At 38.9% G+C, this 20,849-nt stretch overlaps 2 protein-coding genes across 14 annotated transcripts in view; one reads left to right on the forward strand and one right to left on the reverse strand.

Annotated features, from left to right (window-relative positions):
* RALGAPA1 (Ral GTPase activating protein catalytic subunit alpha 1) overlaps positions 1–13,093 on the forward strand; it is a 247,220-nt gene extending 234,127 nt beyond the window's left edge. For 5 of the 13 annotated variants that reach the window (XM_041758106.1, XM_041758109.1, XM_041758114.1 and 2 more), the window contains 4 exons: positions 3,361–3,485; positions 9,781–9,783; positions 10,215–10,268; positions 11,703–13,093. In XM_041758106.1, coding sequence (XP_041614040.1) covers positions 3,361–3,485; positions 9,781–9,783; positions 10,215–10,268; positions 11,703–11,851 — 331 coding nt within the window. In that variant the 3' untranslated portion in view covers positions 11,852–13,093. Of the gene's footprint in view, positions 1–3,360; positions 3,486–4,081; positions 4,113–9,780; positions 9,784–10,214; positions 10,269–11,702 lie in introns of those variants that run through there. The other 8 variants (XM_041758107.1, XM_041758116.1, XM_041758118.1 and 5 more) reach the window with 5 other exon arrangements.
* Positions 13,094–15,167: 2,074 nt separating this feature from the next.
* On the reverse strand, positions 15,168–16,841 carry INSM2 (INSM transcriptional repressor 2). The gene has a single exon (XM_041758057.1). The coding sequence runs from the start codon at positions 16,839–16,841 to the stop codon at positions 15,168–15,170; it is 1,674 nt and encodes a 557-aa protein (XP_041613991.1).
* Between the last annotated feature and the right edge of the window lie 4,008 nt (positions 16,842–20,849).

Genomic DNA, 20,849 nt, shown 5'->3' on the forward strand with positions numbered 1-20,849 from the left:
CAAATGGTGTTTTATTAGCTAGTTTTGGCTTGAGTTGTTTTAAATTTACAACAAAAACTGTATTTCAACTTAGACTTGTACTTTAAATTTTGCTTTGAATTCGTTTACCATTCCCTATTATCTCACCCATTTCAGTTTTTTTTTTTTTAATTTCAATGCCAATGGCAACATGCACTCACAGTAGGAATATAGCTTGAGCTATCCTGTTGTTGCTAGCGATCAAGTTTGTGTATGCCACTCAATTTATAGGTACTAATAACTCTTCCCTAGAGAGTTGCCTTTTAAGGAATAAGTGTCTCATCTATTATGAGGAGATATACGAAATAACCATTTTGGATTATGGTTACCATTGCAGATGCTGACAGCACTGTTTTTAACTAACTTTATCATCATCTCAATCACAGAACATCCTGTTATGGACTCAGCTGTGGCTTAAATAGAGCTCCTTATATCTCTTTAATGTATGTTTCCTAAAGGGGTGAGAAATGTAAGTACTATAAATTAGGTTGGTTTGTGTCGATGTTTGGCTACATCAAACTTGAAAAATTATAAAGAATATTTAGCTTTTAGAAGGTGAGTTACCATAGACTATAATTATTTACTAAGCTAACAGTGTTTTCTGAAGATAACCCCCCCAAAAGGAAGCTTTCAGACATTAACTTGCCTAATTTGTGATAAGTGCTAGTTTTTCATTTAAATTCAACCATTCACTGACTCTACCACGTAAACTTGAACTCTTAAAAATTGTTTTAGAGCATTTTACTTAATAATATTTTTTGTAATTAAATACATCATGTGTTTTTACACAAAATGAATACATTATAGCTGGATAATTTTATTTTGTATAGCTTTGTATTTGAGTTTCTTCAGAGTTTTGTAAGAGTGAAATAGAATTATACTCCAGATGTATTTTATGTAGATATTCATTCCGTTATTAAATTTTACTACATTGGAAATATCCTCCTGGCTTTAGAAATATTAACATTTTCTTTCTGTCTGCCTAATTTTTGTGTAAACTCCAAATATAATAAGATAAAGTAAAATATTTCATTTATAGGCCTTCTGAAAGTAGAGCATTTTGAAAGCAGGTAGGTGTCTCCACCCTACTTTTCATGAAGCATTTTACCCATTCAAGCAGACTTTTAAAAACAGCTTGTTTTGATAGCAGACTGTTCTCCTGTGGGCCTTCAGCCTTTGCTTCCTGGCAGCACCTTTGGTGCGAAAAGAGAGTGATCAATTGGGAGACTATCAGTGCCAGCATGCATAGAGTGATAAGTTAACACACCACTGGGAATTTCTAGGGCCCACCAAGATACTTCACTTCTAATGTGCTAACAAGCTCATTTTTCTACCTCTTGCCTCTTCAGTTATTTTTTTTCTCAGAAGAGCTTAGAAGTTGAGTGCATCAGGCATAATGAAAAGCTCTGTAGGAGGGAGAAGCAATAACCCCATTTTTCCCTTTTCAGCCAAATAGAAAATTAGTTTCTGGTAATACACAAAGGCCAGTATTTTTTGTACAAGGGGCACTGCTGTGAATCAAAGGACTCTATTAACTGCAGAAAATTCGGCAGCTGTGAATCTCCCCCAATGAAAAAAGTACTTTCCAACAAGTTGTGAGATATGTGGTATTATTTAGATTGAACCATCAGTTTCATCCTCTTCCACTTATAACCATATACCTCCTTTTAAAAGTGTGCTATATTACTTTTCTAAGGTAACATTCAAAAATATGTTTCTTCCATAAAATCCTTTCCACTGATCACTTTAATATAGCATCTTCTCCTGAGAAGTAGAATTCTTCAAAGTTCAGTCCCAGTGTACAGAATTGAAAATAATGGATTGTAAGAAATTGGAATTCAGATTTAAATATTTCATGCATAAAATAAATTGTAATACAAGAAGAGAGTACTGAAGTCATTTAGAGGGCAAAAGACCTCACAGTCTAAGTAACTAGTGACTATAGTCTTACCTTTAACTCTTAGCTTTTGTCCTCTTAGTCAATAACCTTTTGTAAGTGTAACTGTGGCTGTGTTAGCTCCCATTGAATTAATCACTTTCAATTATCTTCCTTACAAATTTTTTTCTTGGTCTTGGTTGTAGGCTTGGTCTACAATTTCTAGAATTGTAGAACTATAGTAATTGAATTGCAGTTTTAAAAAAAGAATAAAGAATTTTGAGGAAAACATACTATAATGGGTTTTGGGGAAAAAAAATTCAGTGAAGAAAGAAAAACCAATAAGGCAAATCTTTATTAGCCTTCATAGTTATATAAATGTCTTATGGAAAGCCAGCAATATAGCACACTGATACAGCAGGAAAACTTTTAAAAGTTGTAGAAGAAAGGTTAACTGATTTCTCAGTTCAGGAACTATACGACATGAAGTCAGCATGTGAGTTTTTCCTGATAATTGTATGTTGCTGCCTGCTGCTCTACATTTTGACAGCCATTTCCATAGTTGCTTTCGTGAACAACAGAAATATTCTCTCTCTTTCTCGCCCTCTCTGTGCTAACAGCACAATCAGGCCTGCTGAAACAGGAAGCCTGGAGTGGGTTGTTCAAAAGCAACAACACTTCAAGGTACTGGTTGCTTGTCAATAATATCAGAGAAGAAAATGTGGTGAAAGAGAAGTACAGTATTTTTCTGTCAGTGTCAGTGCCCTGTAGATGCTTTGTTAGACAGTATTTAGGAGTCCTGTGGACTCTCTGCAAATGTTCCTGCTTGTTTCAGTGTTATAATTGACTAGATATTTTTTCCTGACATACAGATTCAACTATGTATTTTTCTTAACCGCATGGAGTTATTCGCGGATTACAGCAACAGTAGTCTTCCATTCAAAATGAGAACAATTGTTGGGAAAATACAAGGATTTTAGAAAAAGGAGATATGCAGGAATTTCTCACAATAAGTCTTCACAAATGAAAAATATACAATTTCAGACCGTTTTTAAGCAGGATTCTAGTATTTATTGTGTGGCTTTTCAGAGTGAATCTGCAGATTGAAGCCGATTTAACAAGATAAAAATGAGCCTAGGCTGACCTGATAGCAGTTGAACCTTTTCTCAAGTAAATGGTTACCTTTCTTTCTTTCAACAGTTTAGTATTATCATTGTTTTCTAATAAATGTCTCTCTCTTAAGCTGCCATATATAGTGGTATCACCTGAAGAGTAAACTTGTGTTAAAAATGTAGGGGTTTTATTACTCTTAAAAAGCCATACTTTTAAATGATATGCAAGAGTAGTGAATAATTACATTTATTAAGAAGTAATAGCTTAGCAATCAGAGTAGTCCTTTTTGATAAGATCTGTTCTTTTCCACTGTAAGCTGCATTTAACTACGTCCTTAACTGAAGGTAAATCAGCTATGAAGAGAGAGCACGATACCTGCAAACAATTGTCCAGCACCATTTAGAACCAACGACATTTGAAGATTTTGCAGCACAGGTTTTTTCTCCAGCTCCCTACCATCATTTACCATCTGATGCCGGTAAGATTAAAAACAAGTATTAGTTACTTGTCATTACTGGAACTTGAAATGCAATACCCTTTTGTTCAAACTCTTAAAATAATAGAAAACTTGCTTGAGTAAAAGATTCCAGTCATTGAAATACATTTTTCATTATTTAAGAGTTGAATTTGGCCTATAAATTTAGTTTATACTTTCTTTTACCTAAAAGCAGTTCCTTTAGAAGTCAACAATCTTCGTAAAAGTACATGCACCACATTTTATCCGAGCTACTGGCCAATAACTGTTGTGTTTCATGGGATCATTACTAAAGTATCTGCAAAAGAAACACAAGTTGAACATGCATTCCCTCTCACCTTTAGAGGATCAAATTTTATGGCTAAGAATATTGCCTTATCTCTCAGTTTACAAATAAAGTTAAATAACTGTCTAGATTGAGAAGTACTTGGCACAGTAAATTATTTTATATTATTTAAAGCCTGTAAGAGGGTACTGCATTTTTACAATTAAACTAATTTTGAAAAAATCAGTAAGAAATAAATGACTCATGGCCTTCCTATTCTGTAATACTTTGCACTCCTTATGATTGTTTCATTTATTTTATTTTCCCTCTTTAGATCATTAAATATCAGTTCTGTTTATCTGAAGGTAAGACAAAGTGTCAACCAAAACACCCTTTGTTCTTCCCCCATTTCCTTTTTTTTAAAAAACTAGCAAGCACTAAGCTTGTAACTCAGACAATAAGCAAATTTAACACTGCCCTCATTCATACTAAACATTTCAGAAATTGTCACTAAATTTCTTCCAGAATTATACTTACTAACCCAGGTCTGCATGAAACACTAACACTGGTTCTGGGATCAAAATAACTAATAATAGAAGCAACCCTTGGTTGAAATTAGTTACACCTATTGTATTGACCTTTTTTGTTTCTCAGCATGAAAAAAAAATAGTGCTACTGAGCTGAAATGGTGTGTCTTTGTATTTTGTAATGTGTTGCATTGTTATTGGATATCTTAACTCATCAGATACTTCCTCTGCTGTGTGCCTTTCACTGTACTAGGCACCTGAAATACAAAGATGACTATTTTAATTGTGTTCAAAAGAACAAGAAAAAAGATACTTGAAATTCATCATAAGAAGCCTTCAAATTCTCTTTATGATATGTAGGTTTTCTTTATTATATTAAATAAATTTAAAAGGCATAGTAGCCCTTTTCTGGCCTAGTTTATTCGGAAGGGAAAAAAGACTAATTCTCAATTGAGATTTCAGTTGATAAAATTTTCCATTCCTGTAATCATTTAATTGGCCATTATAAAAATTCTTTCCAAAAAACTTAGAGCCCTTTCATAATGTAAAAGACCTAGCAAAGAGGAAAATTGTCTAGACTAGGTTGAATCTTTTGAAAGAGATTAAAAAATCTTAAGATTTACATCACGGGGTCAACCCTATCTAAAATAACTAAGTTTGGCATTAAGAATGATGGTAAAAAAAAAAAAAAAAAAAGATACTAAAACCAAAATAATGAACAAAATAAAAACTAGTTAAGTACAACTGGGAATTTCATTTTTCAGTAAAAAGTATCTGAAAAACAGCAGGCTACATTATTAAAATAGATATGAATGATACTTTCATGTATCACACAGTTGAATGAATCGTAAGTTCCACAACTGAAATATATTGATAATAGGACCATATTCACACTAACTTGCCCCCTGAGATTTATAAAAGCCATCAATTTTCATTTTGTAGTTGTTTACCAACTGGAATCCTTCTTAATATTCTCATATTGTGCATACTATCCTGCACATTTGGCCAGATATTTAATATGGGAAGTGTATTCTCACTTTCTGAGACACAGCAACCAAGTCAGGGTTCTTTTGGCTTCATTTTTTTTATGTATTTTACTACTTTATTAAATTTTTGTTATCTCAATTGTAATAAGGATGTGAATTTTAACATAATACTATTCTACAAAAAAAAAACAAAAAACAAAAAATACTATTCTACAAATTATTTTCAGTTAATTTTTTTACGTTGTCTTTGCCTGTAGGAGTCATCCTTATAAAAACATGCATTCTAAGTTTTAAAAGAGTATTTTTATCTGTAAATAACTTGTTTTAGTATTACTGACTACATTTTTGGTGGGTTTTTTGCAGACATTAATTTTTATCAGAGTGGTTCTCAATACAATACTATAAAAGCGAAATATTTGCTCCTTCTATAGTAGCAAAAACATGATATCTGAAGAATGATTCTCTTTTTCTTTCGGTCATCTCAGATTTTTATTTTCCTACCATAAACCACTCCATACAGATAGAATTCCCTTTAAAGTTATAAGTCAAAGTGGGAGAAAGAAGAAATGAAAGAACCATATCATAGCAATAGGGATGTTACTGATGGTTTGCAAAAAATACCTAATACTGTGAAGTTTTTTAGATTCATTTTTACTTTTTTAGCATAATGATAAAATGTAATTGTCACGCTGAAGAAATGCATTCATAATTGCAATTGAGAATCAACTTTAGATTCTCCTGTGCATAGTCCAGGTATATAAAATAGTGCTAATCAATAACATGCAATAATTTGAAAGTAAATTTTAAAGAAATGCCAGTATGATAATCATATAATGAATATAACCTGTTCTTTCTAACCCTATAATATAATTCTATTCAGTGGACTAGGGTGGAAAAATACTATTTTTTAACTTTATTTAACTTGGTTCAGGATTATCTAAAACCTGCTTTCTGGTTAACACTAATGTACCAACTGTTTGAAGTCCAAAAAAAAAATTTCTTTTCCGGATGATTTTTAATATTATTTAAATAAATATGAAAAAACATTTTTGGTGTATCATAGTTGATCCATAAATTTCATAACTGTATTTTCTCAAAATGGGCTCTGTGACAGTAGACTGATACTTAAGGGAAATTATTTTTATCCCTAAGGTCATTGAAGGAGATATTGTGATGTCACACTTTGTTGATCTTCCATAACTACATTAAACTATTATTAGATTTTTCTTGTCCTTTATTTAAAAAAAAATTACAGGAAAAAAATCCCTTTATCTTTGTCAGGCATGTGTGTGGAAAATATCAAAAGTTTTGCAGTGACCTCCTTTTTAAGTTTTTTCATATTCATGAACAGCTTTCCTTTGACTTTAAACTTTAAGATTCGATTACTCCTTTTCTTGACCAGGTTACAAAGGTAGTTCAAAAATCTAGATATTTTCCCCTAACATCACATTCTTTTCTTTCTTCTTTAAGAAATTTGAGAGGGTTGGTGTTTTTCTCTATTATGCATATAGGCACATATACACATAAATATACATATATCTCTGCATACATACCCATTACCTATAGGTTCCTTTCAATTTATATAGGTTCCTATTTAAATAATGAAAATTAGTAATAAGATTCAAATATTTTTATGCCATCAAAATAAGAGATAATCTAGGTAAAGTGATGCTGCTGCATCTAATCTTCATTCTAATTCCAGTTTTGCTCTTAATTCACAAAATCTGTTTCGCCACATGTAAATGGGATAGTATTTTGATGTCAAATCTATTTCATTGAATCTTCAAATGGGATAAATTATCAAAATTTAACCATTGTTTTAGGTAACCCCTTGAACTTGGTGTCCCTCTTTAAAAGTTATTTTAAACTTTGCTCCCCTTCCCAGGCTTTGAAATGATCTGAAAGAACACGTTATAGCTCCTCAGAAGATAGTTGTTTTATACATGACCTAAATATTATGTGTAAGTGCCAAGAGGAAGTCCGTTTCCTTCAACATACAACAGAAGCTATATATTTGTTTGCTATGTTTTTAAAACAGATTCTTAATCATATTTATATATCACTAGGCTAGCCTGAAATTATAAGCAGCCAAATTATATCCTGTTTTTAGTATTTTGAACTTGAAAATTTGGCGGGTGTATGTGGTGTTGTCCAAGAGGCAAATAATACCGGTCTTAAAGTCCTATTAACCTTTTGTGACAATAATTACTAGGTTCAGTTTCCACATAGAATATTCATTCAGATGTAAGACTTTTGTAATGAAAATAATAAAAGAATAATTGAACAATTACTGAGTGCTAGGCACTGTGCTAAGAACTATACATATATTCTCTCACTTAATCTTCATGGCAGTTCTATGGCTGTGGGGGGGTGGGGTGAAGGGGCTTACCCCAGAGTCACTTGATACTTGGTAAAGCCGGAGTCTGACTTTAGAGTCCGTGATCTTAACTGTTATAATTACTTATGTAATCTAAATATTTTCAGTCCTTTCTTGCTGTTGAGAGAGAGAAATCATCCTACAACCTGTCATTTTTATAAATCAGAAATTGCTAAAGATTCTTATTTTGAAGACTCTACTTTTCCATCTACTGAAAAAAAATTGTTAATAGCTAACGTTGCCATGGGAGAAGTATGGGCTTTGGAATCAGACTGAACTGGATTTAAATCCTAGTTCTGTTATTTATTATCCACAAAACCCAGTTTCTCTATTTGTAAGGAGATAAAATATGACAAGCCTTAGACTGATGCATTCTAAGTCTGCAATAATGGCAGTTTTTGAATATTTTCAAGATGAAACCACTTTGTTTGCCTGTATTTCTGTACTATTTAATTTTAGAAGTGCCTCGCTGGTTTAGTCAGTAGGGCATGTGACTCTTGATCTCAGGGTTGTGAGTTCAAGCCCCATGTTGGGCATAGAGATTACTTAAAAAAAAAAAAAAAAAAAAAAGATATGTTATTTGCTTTATGACATCCAGTGGTGGTGCATACATGCTAATCTTAATCACTGATCAACTCCTTTTTAACAATATTAAGGCAGTAAGATTATTAGGTAGTCTATAAACTTTAACAAGTAAGGTTATATATATGTTGTAGGAATATCAGCATAAGAGTGGATAAATTCTTTAATGTCCTCAAAAATAAACAGTATATTGTGTTCTCCACGTTTCAGTGGTTATACTTCGTAAGTGGTCATTTTCTTCAAAAATATTTCTTCTGTCTCTTTTAATCCTCATCTGTTCTGATTCAAAGTCTATTAAATTTTATTCTTACCTGCTTAGTAGCTCTATTATATAGCTACACTTACTATGGACCTGCTGTGTGCCAGGATCTTTATATATGTAGTTATTCATCCCTAACAACTTGCAAAAAACTACTATTGTCTCCATTTTACAAAAACAAAACAAAACCTCTTAGGTCAGTTTGCCCAAGATCCAATAGCTAGTAACATGCCAGATTTGGCATTTAACCTGGGCCTGTCTAAACCATGCCCACTTCTTCCTAACACATCACAGTGCCTCTTAGGTCAATATTCAATGGAACTATAAATGGAACTTCCAAAATCACAATATTTTCTAGAGGCTATCATTTATCCAATAACTTTAGCAGTTTTAAACCGGTCATACCTGTCAGCAAGCAGTACAAAGCCACAATAAATAACAATTCACTGATAATCTGTACAGACTCCCAAAGTCCTATTCAGCATGTTATTTTTAATAATTCATAGTAACCTCTGCACAATATATGAATCTGTTACACCATCAAGATAAGGTGTGTATTGAGTACTGTAATAATATTAGAGATAAAGTATGCATAAACATAGGAGCCCATAGATACTTTTCACTTGAGGGTATATTAATAATAGAAGTGATTAAATCAACATTCTTTATGACTCAAGTGATAGAAATGAATACTTGGGCAGAATAGAGTATGAAATGAAGGGTAGGGATCACTGTATTCTTTACATCTAAAGTTGAGATCTATCCACTGTAAAGTATTTATAGCATTTGAGTATACTGAGTATATACCACAAATATGATTTGCCAAAACGTGAGGAGGTACTGATAAGCTATATACCACACACACTAAAAAGCCTGATTTGACTCTCTGTTTATTGAAGGGGGATTTCACACTAAGGAACACAGAGAAATTGCTGTTTTTGAGGAAAATATTCTTTGATTCTGGCATATTCTAAAGCAATATTCTCCAATAAAACTTTCTATGATGATGGAAATATTCAATGTCCACAGGGTCCATTTTGGTTGCCACTAATCACATGTGGCTGCCTAACACTTAAAATGTGGCTAGTCCACCAAGGACCCACATTTTTATTTTTAATGTTAATTTTTAATAAATTTTAATATGGCTGTGCCTACTGTCTTGCACAGTACAGCTCTGGAGGTTTTATGACTTAGTGATTAGGATAGCCTGCCACAGTACAATGAACACTTTAAAAGGTAGATGTTTATAGAATCTCTTATAGACTTTTTTTCTTTTCTTTCTTCCCTATTTGAACTTGTTAGTTGGTAAGTATAACATTTGAATTTACAAAGCATTGTCCATTGTGAAACACCATCACCCTAATGCATTGCATGCCCAATTCCATAATAAAACTTGATTACTCTCTTCTCTGCTCCTCGGTTAACACCTGTAAAATTCTGCACTGTGTCTCTCATATCTGTTACCTGTCTTCTCTTTTGTTTTCTCACTTCTGCTCGCTACTCCATTTCTTCATTCACAACAAAGAAAGAAATGCAGTGATAGTTCTCTTCCTCCCAAAACCTCCGCTAGAAAACATTGGCCATCTCAAGGTAAACAGCCATGGGAAGGCCTCTCATGATTGGCTGGGAATAAAATGCATTACCAGAAAAGCATGAGCTACCGCTCTTCACCTTCCTTCTGCCATCCATCTGCAGCGCTTCCCTAAAAAGGGCCTTGGATTCATATTCTCCTCTAGGTTTTCCAGTATGGGTCCAGTATGAACCAATTCAGATCTTCAGGAAGAGTAAAGGTGAACAGAAATATATTTCCTTCTCCTTGTATTTTGAAGGCCAACCTCATTGTAGTTAGAAAAGAGAGAATGTTGGAGAAATTACTTTGAAAAGAAAGGCAATTAACCTGGATTCCAAGTAGTGAGAAAATATTTCTTCCTAGACAATGTATGTGTATTCTTAATTATAGATTTCACCTTAAAAACACTTTGAAGAGTTCTACCAAGATAGATTAATATATCTCTATAAGCTCAGTACCCCTTATGGAACAATATTGATTGTTCAATATTCATAACTTTAGTATAGGCACAAATGTCTCATTAATTGGAAGTGTTAGTATGATTATTTCCATGCTTGAAATTTCTGTGAGGTGCTACATTGGCTAACAGACATGCCAAAAGTTTTCCTGCAGAGTGAGGAGATGTATAATAAGCCTGCAAACTGTGTGATGTGTGTGCTGACAGACATAAAGAAAATGTTCATATATATAAGGCCAGAAAATCTAGATTAAAGTACCTTAAAATACACAGAATTTTAAAAATTGTATTTTTCTGTTTGCAGATTTTTTTTTGTTTTTTTGAAGGGCTTTTATTTTTAATGTAATTTTTGTACTACATATTTGAGAGCCTACAAGTGTGCCATTCTGTAGCATTACTATATATTAGAGAATCATAATTCATAGAAACAAAGTGCAGAGGTAAAGAACTACTTTGTAAATGACACCAAACAAATTCCAATTTGATTTTGTGTTTGCTTCTTTTAAATTTTTATATCTATTCTACTGGTTACCTACTTGCTGTGACTAGATAGAGCTAGCTGCAAAAATTTAAGGAAAACAAAAGCATTGCTTATCTCTTCTAATTGGAGACATTTTGAGAGGTCAATTTGTCTTTTTTTATTAAATTTCAGATCAGAGTTCTTGTCCTGCTCCTTCAGTCCTAGGAATTTATCTTGCTCCTTTCTAGAAGCATATTTAAATACCCAGCTATGGGATGGTCTCATAGTGTTGAATTCCTTTTTGGAACCATTTGGTATTGTTATTTTCAAGTTTGAGCAATGAAGGTATACCGTGTACCCCAGAGATAGGAATTGGTCCTTCTCACCTGCTTCTTAAGCCCTTCCTTGCATGCTAATGATGCTTTGGATCCCTGTTCTGTCTGGCCCAAAGATTTTGCTTCCCATTGCTTTTTCCAGGGACCTCTCTGGTTAGTTCTGGCTCTGGAAATAATGATTGGTGCTTTCTTGCTAATATGATTACATGAGCCACTAGATTACTGGGTTTTAAATAAAATATTAGTAGGCTGTTTTAACAGGCAAGTTTTGGTCTTGCTTTTTCCCCTCAAAAGACTTCAATAAGGGTTGGGATCCATGCTACAGATCAGTAGCAGAAAGATTATTTCTTATATGATGAGAAGCCAGACGGCTTGTACTAATGCTTTTGCTATTTCCCACAGGCTCCTACCCAGAGATTCTATCCAGTGAAACTCCCACAGCAACGCAGGTAGATGGGGCTGACCTGGCCTCTCCAATGTCTCCTCGAACTAGCAAAAGCCGCATGTCCATGAAACTGCGTCGATCCTCTGGTTCAGCCAATAAATCCTAAGGAGACAAGCAGCCCAGCAGTGTGATCAGCAGTAACAACCTTAGCATGAACATAGTGTTAACCCTTTCAGGCCTTCATGTTTACCATAGCATGCATGTTTCTTCCTGAACATTAATTTTAGAAAACACTGGATTTAAATAATTTGTAACTTAATATTTTAGATTTGGGTTGTTTATTCAGTTGGTACACACACACACACACACACACACACACACACACACAACACACTCTAAGCTGCCATATTTTTTGGGGGGTGGAGTTTTATTCTAGACCCTTACCTTCCTGGATAATTATGTCTTAAGCAGTTTCACTTTTAATTTTGTGATTAACTTTGAGCCAAAATATAATTGGACAAATAGTCTCAGTATTTTATTTATCGTGCCCCATTGCAACTTTATGGCTCAGTAAATATATCATTTTTTTACAAATGTAAATTTTTAAATTTAAGCATTTGTAAAATTATAGCAAAATTTGCAAATCTTAATACACAGGTTGTGTATTGATTACTTATGTTACGAAAATAAAACACTTTAAATGGTCTTTTAGCATCTCAAGTTCCCACTGACATAATTTTAGCATTAACTTTTTCTTCCCAAAGCAATGCCTCATTTTGTGGCTTTGCAGATGATGCCATGATATATTTAATACCCAGAAAAATCACTGTGCTGAACTTTGATTTATGTTTAGCTTCCAAATATTTTTCTAATGTTTTGCTTTTAAATGGTATCACTGTTAAATGCCATTTTTGTTTTAAGATTGTGGCCCTGTATTATTGGCTGCTAGATCCTGGTATATCCATGTTCTTTCCTAAATAGCAAAAAGAGGGTAATTGGGGGGATGGAGAGAAAGAAAAAAAGAAAAAGAAAAACTTTTCTAATATAAATGTGTCGCTTAAATTATGTATATTTTAAAAGAAAAAGGAACATGACCCAGGAGTCTAAATTAAATCTAATATTATTAATACTGAACTTGCTGATGGAGGTTGGTATTCATTCCACCCTGCAGAAATATTTTCCTACAGTAAATAAGCTGCTCACATTTTGTTCATATTTTGTTTTGAACGGGCATCTCCTAAGGAAATGTAGCATGACATCAGTACTAACTGCATGTGTAAATACATCATACGGGCAAACTATAAAATATAAATTATGTATCATCATTCATGTAGTATCTACAAATTTGTAACAGTGAAAGAAAAAGATATGGTATTTAATAATACAATAAAAATATTCTTATCACTTATGTCCATGAGCATTGTTTTGTCTTTTATATTTCTCTTGTCTATTTGTCTTTACTATGTTTTCAGGCTTAATAAGCAGAACTATATGATAATGGAGAGATATAAAGCGTAAACCTAGGTTGACATAGCAAATCTTAAAAAATAAATTTGAATTCCCTTGTTAGGATACATCCCAACTTCTCAGAGACTCTACCACAGTCACTAAAAATGCAGGCAAATTTTACACCTTCCTAACGGCTGGGCAGAAACTTTACCCAATGCACTTGGTTAAAGCATCAATCAATCTTAGCCTCATGCTTAAATTTTCACTTTGTTTTATGATACACATTTGGGGGAAGGGGGAAACTTTTTGCAGACAGTTTCTAAAGCAGTCTTTCAGAGTTCTGTGCACTTAAGTTTTTGTTTTCTTATAAATAAAAATAGATTCCTATGAAACTAGAAAATAAAGCTAATGTAGAAAATAGAGTCCCTGAGAACAAGGTTAAACAATATAGACAGTTTCCCACAACCAAGGTGAAGAATTCGAAAAGGAAAATCAAAGTAACCTTACACATTTCTATGGTGCTTTCATTTCTTAAAAATGAACAGCTAATGGACTGATGATATGTAACAAAATGGAGCAAAAATACCAACTTGGAAATAGTAAAGTTAATTTGCACAGCTAACGTGATTTTTTTTTCACCTTCAAATAAAACTGCTTTTTTTTTTTTTTTAAGAAAAAAATATTTTCTGTTGACATTTTTAGATAGTAAAGTATCTTTAGATTTAAAGCCTTTTGGAGCTCAGTCTGTGCAAGGCACATTTCAAAAGAAATTTTCCCATTGCATTTCTGCACCATTATATTCATTTACAAAATACAATTTTTCCCGTCTGTACTCTGTCTAAATGGGTCACTAAGATTCTAAAGTAGGATACTGGCTTTAAGGAGGTAAGAAATGTGACTGAAAAATAGCCTGTGTTCAATGAAATTCTCAGGACAAACACAGAACACAACAAAGCACCAGCTATGTACATTTATTTGGTGGTAAGCATCTTACAAATAATGGGCTATCTGTCAAGTGATACTCAGCCAGTGTCCCAAACTCTGGCTATTAGAGCATGGGTACAGAGTGTACACTGTGAATATGGTTTACAAAAATTCAAAAACATGTTGCTGCTGAAAAATTGAGTCGCCATTCAGTTCCATAGTGAATTATAGGTATTCACATCTTCCTTAAACTGAACATAGTTTCATATATAACACTGTATGAGATTTACAACAGAAGGAAAACAGTCAAACTTCTGGAAATGGGTTGTGTTTCCAAAAAGCTGTTACTCACAGTTTTAAAGTATCTCCTCCTGAAAACACACCAAAAAAAGCTAAAGGTGAGAATTTTGGGGGTGTCTCAACTCCCTCCAAGTAAAGTAGCACCCTCCCCACCTCCAAGCACTAACTTAAGAATGAACTAATACTTGAGAGAAGGAACGTTGACACCCCCCCCCCCCACATCCCCCAAAAGCGCAAACATCCTCTCATATTTCTGCCCTCAGGCACAGGTCTTGAGTGTTTCCCCACCCCCCTGTAAGTTTGGCACCAATCACATAACTTTCAATTCACAGAATATACAATGCAAGATATCTGACCCTATTGAGACAGAAACTACATAGGCGCCTGCGATGGCAAGAGAAAAAGAAAAATTAACGACTACCACTTTTGGTAGCTAGAATCCTTTGTAGATACTGAGACATGCACGCATTCACTACGACTTTTTCCATAGGAATTACAAGTCATATAGGATTCGTTAGGGTCTCCAGAGTGAGGGGGGATATCCTATTTTCGTGGGGAAAGCAAGAAGGCTTTTTAAAAGTGACAGTCTTTGACCGCGAATGTTTATACCATATACATACCTGCTCTAGAGAGGGATTTTACATTTTGCTGTCCGCTTCTCTGGCGGAACATTGACTACCGGGAGTTTTAGGAGAGAAAAAAACATAAGCAGGAAAGAGGGTAAACTTGCAAATTCAAGAAATCCCCACAGAAATTCCCATGATCTGTTTCCTCCAAGGCCAACCGCACAATCTTCCTCATCTCTTTCCTCAACAGCCAGGCCGCAACGGCATCTGCAGCAGCAGTACCTGCCGACTTTCTGAGGGGTGGCACTTATTTATGTGCCGGGTCAGCCCCGGGGAGCTAAAAAAGGTGGAAGGGCAGTGCTTGCACGAGAAAATCTGCTGAGCGCTCCCGTCGGACGCTCCGCCTGGGCCCGGCGCTTCAGGGGGCGCCCCGGCCAGAGCAGGCAGGAGCAGCTCCTCGCGGAGCGCGTGCCACAGCCGGTGCTTGTCCCTGATGTCTGCGGACGGGAAGTGCGCCCCGCACAGTGGGCAAGCGAAGGCCAGTGGGGCACCGTGTTCAGAGCCAAAGCCCGGGGCAAGCGCACGAGCGGAGCCTGCCTCGTGAGTGCCTAGGTGCTTGCGCAGATAGGCTTGGCGACGGAACTTTTTGTGGCAATATGGGCACATGAAGATCTCGGGTCCCCCGACACCACTGGCACTACCTGACCCAGGCACCCGGCGCCCTAACACCCCCTCCGTATAGGGGACCTGAGGCAGTGCCGGCTCGGGATGGGACAGCACCTGGAGGCCCTGGTGTGGGGCGCTGTCCTGGTGCTGCTCCTCCCTGGAGCTGTCCCTCGCCGGCAGGTGCTGATCCGCCGCTCGCTCTGCCCGGCTGTTCTCCTTCCCCTCCGCCAAGAAAGATGCAACAGCCCCAGGGTCCGGGGAGGTCGAGGAAGACGAAGGAGGCGGCTTCCCGTCGGCCGAAGAGACCGTGGCAGCATTTGCCGCTGCGGGACGCGGTTTGTGCCAGCGGCGATGGGAGGCGAGGTTCGCGGGGCAGCTGAAGACCTTGTCGCACTCGGGGCAGCGGTACTCCACGCGTACGATGCGGGAGCAGCGGTGCTGAGCCAGGGCGAAGGGGTCTGCGTACTGCTCCTTGCAGAGCTGGCAGATAAACTCCCCCAGTGGCGTGCGGCTGCCCCCGGGGCCCCGGGACGGCGCTCCGGGCTCCTCCTCCTTGATCTTCAGGCCCAGGACAGGGGACGTGGTCACTTCATCGGCGAAGCTCAACTTCCTCATGGCCTTTGGCTTCTTGGCTGCGGCGGCCGCAGGTCCAGACGTGCAGCCCGGAGGTGCCTTGGCACGGCGCTCGTTGCCAGCTGCCCGCTTCAGGCCGTGCAGGGCGGCCGAGAGGGGCGCGGGGTCTGGATGGAGCTCCGGCTCTGGGAACGGTGCCCGGATCGGCAGCAGGAGCTGCTCCCCCGAGGTCGGTGCAGCTGCTGGCGCCGCCGAGCAGGGGAAAGCAGCCACCGCGGCGGCACCCCCGGGGAAGGACTCTGCAGAGACGGGGGAGCTGAGGCAGCGCTCCAGGAATGCCCGGCGCAGCTCCGCGCCCGCCGGCTTCGTGGGGCTGGGGCTGGGCCCGGGACCCTCCGTGCCATCCGCCCTCCACTCCGCATCGCCTTCCTGCCCGCCCGCCCCCGGGCTCACCCTAGCCGCCCGGCAGGGCGACCCCGACGGTTCACGGGCCGCCGCCGCCGCCTCCAAGGTGGGGGCCGCCACCTGCTGCGCACCGGGCTGGGGGGCGCTGGGAGCCTCCTCGGGGAAGGGCGGCGCCCCCTGGGGCCCCAGCAGGGGGAAGGCCCGCTCAGCTAGGCGCACTCGGTATGAGCCGCCCGTCCGTTTAGTTCGCTTTACCAGGAAGCCCCTCGGCATGGTGGAGTCGGGAGTGCTCAGGGGGGCAAAGAGACAAGGGGGCGCCGCGGGGCTGCGAGCGGGCAGGCGCCGCAGCTACCCGAGCTTCGCCACAGCCGTCATGCGTGGGCTGCCTTTATAGCTGAGACTCGGGCCGGGGACCCCCGGTCGCCCTCAGGCCGGGCCGGCCAATCAGGAGTGGGAGCGGGCGCCAGGGGCGGGGTTTTCGCGCGGCTGGGCTCGCAGGGGCCCCAGAGGCTGGCTGCGCCCCGCGCCCCGCGCCCCGCGCCCGCGCCCGCGCCCGCGCCCCGCGCCCCGCGCCCCCGCCCGACCTCCGAGCCCCCTCGGCGCGGCCCGGCAGCGCCGCCCCCCCTGCCGCCCACCGCGCGGACGAAGATACGGAAAGGTAAGGTCCAGAGTGCGAGGAAGCTCGGCACTGCCTGCCTCGGCTGCCTCCGGGGGCGGTCCGGTCCGGGGAGCCAGGCGGAGAGGCCGCCACCCTGCCGCCCCGACGCGAGGGGCTCTGATGCGCGCCGAGCTGGCGGCTCGATGGTCCCCGCGCGGCGGGCGAACCGAGGCAGCCGGCTGGGTGTCCGCCGGGGAACGGGTTAACGTGCCCTGCCCTTCGTGGACTGATGAGAAGCTGCGACACAGCGGCAGGCGGCTAAATCCACCGCCCTGTGCCCACACTTGACGGTGGCAGCGCGGCCGCCGTCCGGTATCGATCGCCGCTGCGCGCGTCTGTGATACTATGAGGATTCATCTGGGGCCAAGGGCTCTCAGGGCGGGAGGGCGGGAGGGCGGGAGGGCCTCTGGAGCGCAGCAGCCGGCCGGTTCCTGGACCCTGGTCCTCAGGGCTCGTAAATGCCCCCTCCCCGACGGGAAAAAGGAGTAGGGAGGGGGAAAGTAGGATCTAATTTTCGACTGTCCTCAGATAAAGTGGTTTCTCCGCTCACACCTTCCACTTGTACTACCCAGAGACATGACTTAGTGCCTGACTGACCTGTTTAGCATGGAGCAGATTGAGTGAGAAATACTGGCAGAATCAGGATTACATCTGCTTCCCCCTGCACAAGTAATACTTTACAAAAGGTGTGCTGCGGCCCGGATTTAATAGATTTTCATCCAGGACTCTGTAATGTGCCCAGCACTGTTTTAAGCACTGGAACAGATTCGAAAGTTTGTAATAATAGCTGAACTATGAAATAATTAGAAAATATGACAGATGTATATAATAAAGAGCCAAAAGTCTGTAATACAACGTGAGGATAGGAAAGGGAAAGAACTCGAGTCTCCTTACTAGATCAAACTGTAGAAAAAGACTAAATGTGTTTTTAAAGTACACTACAGTGTAACAGATGTAGTCGTCAGCACTGCACATTCTCTTCAAAGGGAATGAAGTGTTTTTACACGGAGTGCATTATTCTGGAGAAGACCTGGATGGGATTAGATATTTGTTCATCATTAACAAGTTTTAGGCATTCTACTTAAGTAACCTCTAATCTTTTCATACATACACATCAAACAAAGGAGATACTGTTACTCTCCTTTTTTTTTTTTTTTTTTTTTTTGATGAGGGGATTGAGCCATAGACGTCAGATAAGTAACTTGCAAAAGTCACCTAGAGCTCAGATTCAAACTGAGTTCTGACTAATCCCAAAGCTCAGACTCTTTCCACCATAACTGGCTTCAAACGATTTTTTTTTCTGGTCGCATCCCACAATGAGAAATAGATTTTATGGTACACACATGGAACTGAAACAGAAATTTCACGAAGTAGTACTTAGTTTAACTAGGTACAATGCATTCTTATATTTTCTATGCAATTATATTTTCTTCTGAAAAATGCTGATCGTAACAAATCGATAACTTACTCATAGATTAGGACCCACAGTTTGAAACACTTTCATTATGGTGCTTCCCATTAAAAAGCATGACATCATACAAAACTAAGTTAAACTTGATACTTTATAATCAAAATTAACATTCTGGATCACAAAAAGAATCATTCTGGATCACTATATAAAATATTTGAGTCCTTTAATAGTGTTCACAAATTTAGTTTCCTCAATTGATCATTTCTGACACATCAGTTTATGTATGACTTCTACCTCAACTTCTCAACTCCTCCTTTCCTCTTTCTCTTAATGGCCAGGACATACTGTGTGGTGTCGAAAATTTTAGGTAAGATTTTAATACTTTAAGATAGCCTCTTTCCAAGAGAGGCTTTTCCTCAGGTGTATGTAGTACTTTGGAAGAATTGCCATAGTTGCAACCATATGACCTAGCATTTCTACATGTAGGTAATACACACACGCAAAAATTGAAAACAGGAAGCACACACTTGTATACCAATGTCCATCATAGCATCATTCAGAAAAGCCCAAAGACGGAAACAACCCACTGTCCCCCAACAAATAGGTGTATAAACAAAATGATGTATATACAAATGACAGGGTATTATTCAGCCGTAAAAAAAGGAAGTGCTGATCCATACAATATAGATGAATCTTGAAAACATTATGCTAAGTGAAATGAGCCAGACACAAAGGACAAATATTATAAGGTTTCACTTACATTGAAATACCTAGAATAGGCAAATTCATAGAGACAAAGTAGATTATTGGTTATCAGGGGTTGGGGAAATGGGAACTTACAGTGCAATGGTTACATAATTTCACTTTGGAGAGATGAAAAAGTTTTACTAATCAATAATGGCTTAAAAAATAATGGTAATTGATTTTATTTTATTTTAATTATTTATTATGAACATTGTCAATGCCACTGAATTGCAAACTCAAAAATTGCTAAAAGGGGCATTTTTGTTGCAAATATTTTACAATAAAGACTTTTCACACACAAAGCAGAAGGCAAAATCATGGCATATCAGACTGTGAAAAGAATGTAAATGACCAGGTCACTTAATTTGGACCTTATGACACAGGATAGGCACAGAGAGTCATTTAAAGTTGTTGTGGGTTGTTTTTTTTTTTTTTTAAGATTTATTTATTTACTTGAGAGAAAGCACGCTCAGAAGGGGAGAGGGAGAGAAGAGAAAGATTCCCCAAGCAACTCCCCATGGAGCCCAAGGCAGGACTCAATCCCATGACCATGAGATCATGACCTGAGGTAAAATCAAAAGCTGGAGACCTAACCAACTGAACCACCCAGGCATCCCCACACCCCGTTTTTTTGAGAGTCATTCAAAGTTTGAAAGTGAGGGAGTAACATTTGCTTTTGAAATTACATGAGGAAAAGTATCTTTGGCTTAACTTTCTGCTAGAAAGAGAAAGGGAAACATAGATAGAAGACTCTCCTCTCAGTTCTTCTCCTTCTAACCAACTGAGAATGTGGGTCTGTTTCTAGAAAAAATAAAATGAAGGAAACTTACAAAGTCAAAAGGGCAGTTATAATGGGTGAATATTTAATGAAGTGATTGTCAGAGATCTAATATTCAATACATGGATTTTTTTTTTAATAAATAGTGCTAGATGGACAGCAAATGTGTCATCCAACTATCCTTCTGTCTTCCACTGTACATCTATTCAATCACCCATCAAATAATTGCTGTGTATTCTTTCGGTGAAAGTTCAGAAACATAGCGTTCAAGAAGTATCTCCCCTCTGTTATTTTCAGGAAAACAAACTTGTATAGGGGAGGGCCTGGCCCACCTGGAGCTGTTATTTTTCCTGATCACCACTTTACAGAAATTTACCCCCAACATCTCTGGTTGACCTGAAGGACATCAACATCACCCCAAATGCGAAAGGGTCCACTTCTAATGCTGTCCTTTACCAGCTCTGCTTCATTCCTGTATAAGGAAAGGCAAGCTGTCTGGTGCTGCTGTGCTCTCGTCCTACAACTTCTTCTCCTCCGGAGGCATTGTTACCCCCTTCTTACTCCTCCTCCTTCCTGGCAATGTGTTCTCTGACCTCTCCCCTCTATTCCCCTGTTCTCTCAATATCCAGTGACGGTCTAACCTCCATCAAAGGAGTTTCCTGACTTTCACTGCACAAATGTAGCTGCTAT

This window comes from Vulpes lagopus, chromosome 6 (assembly GCF_018345385.1).
Source record: "Vulpes lagopus strain Blue_001 chromosome 6, ASM1834538v1, whole genome shotgun sequence".
Lineage (NCBI taxonomy): Eukaryota > Metazoa > Chordata > Mammalia > Carnivora > Canidae > Vulpes > Vulpes lagopus.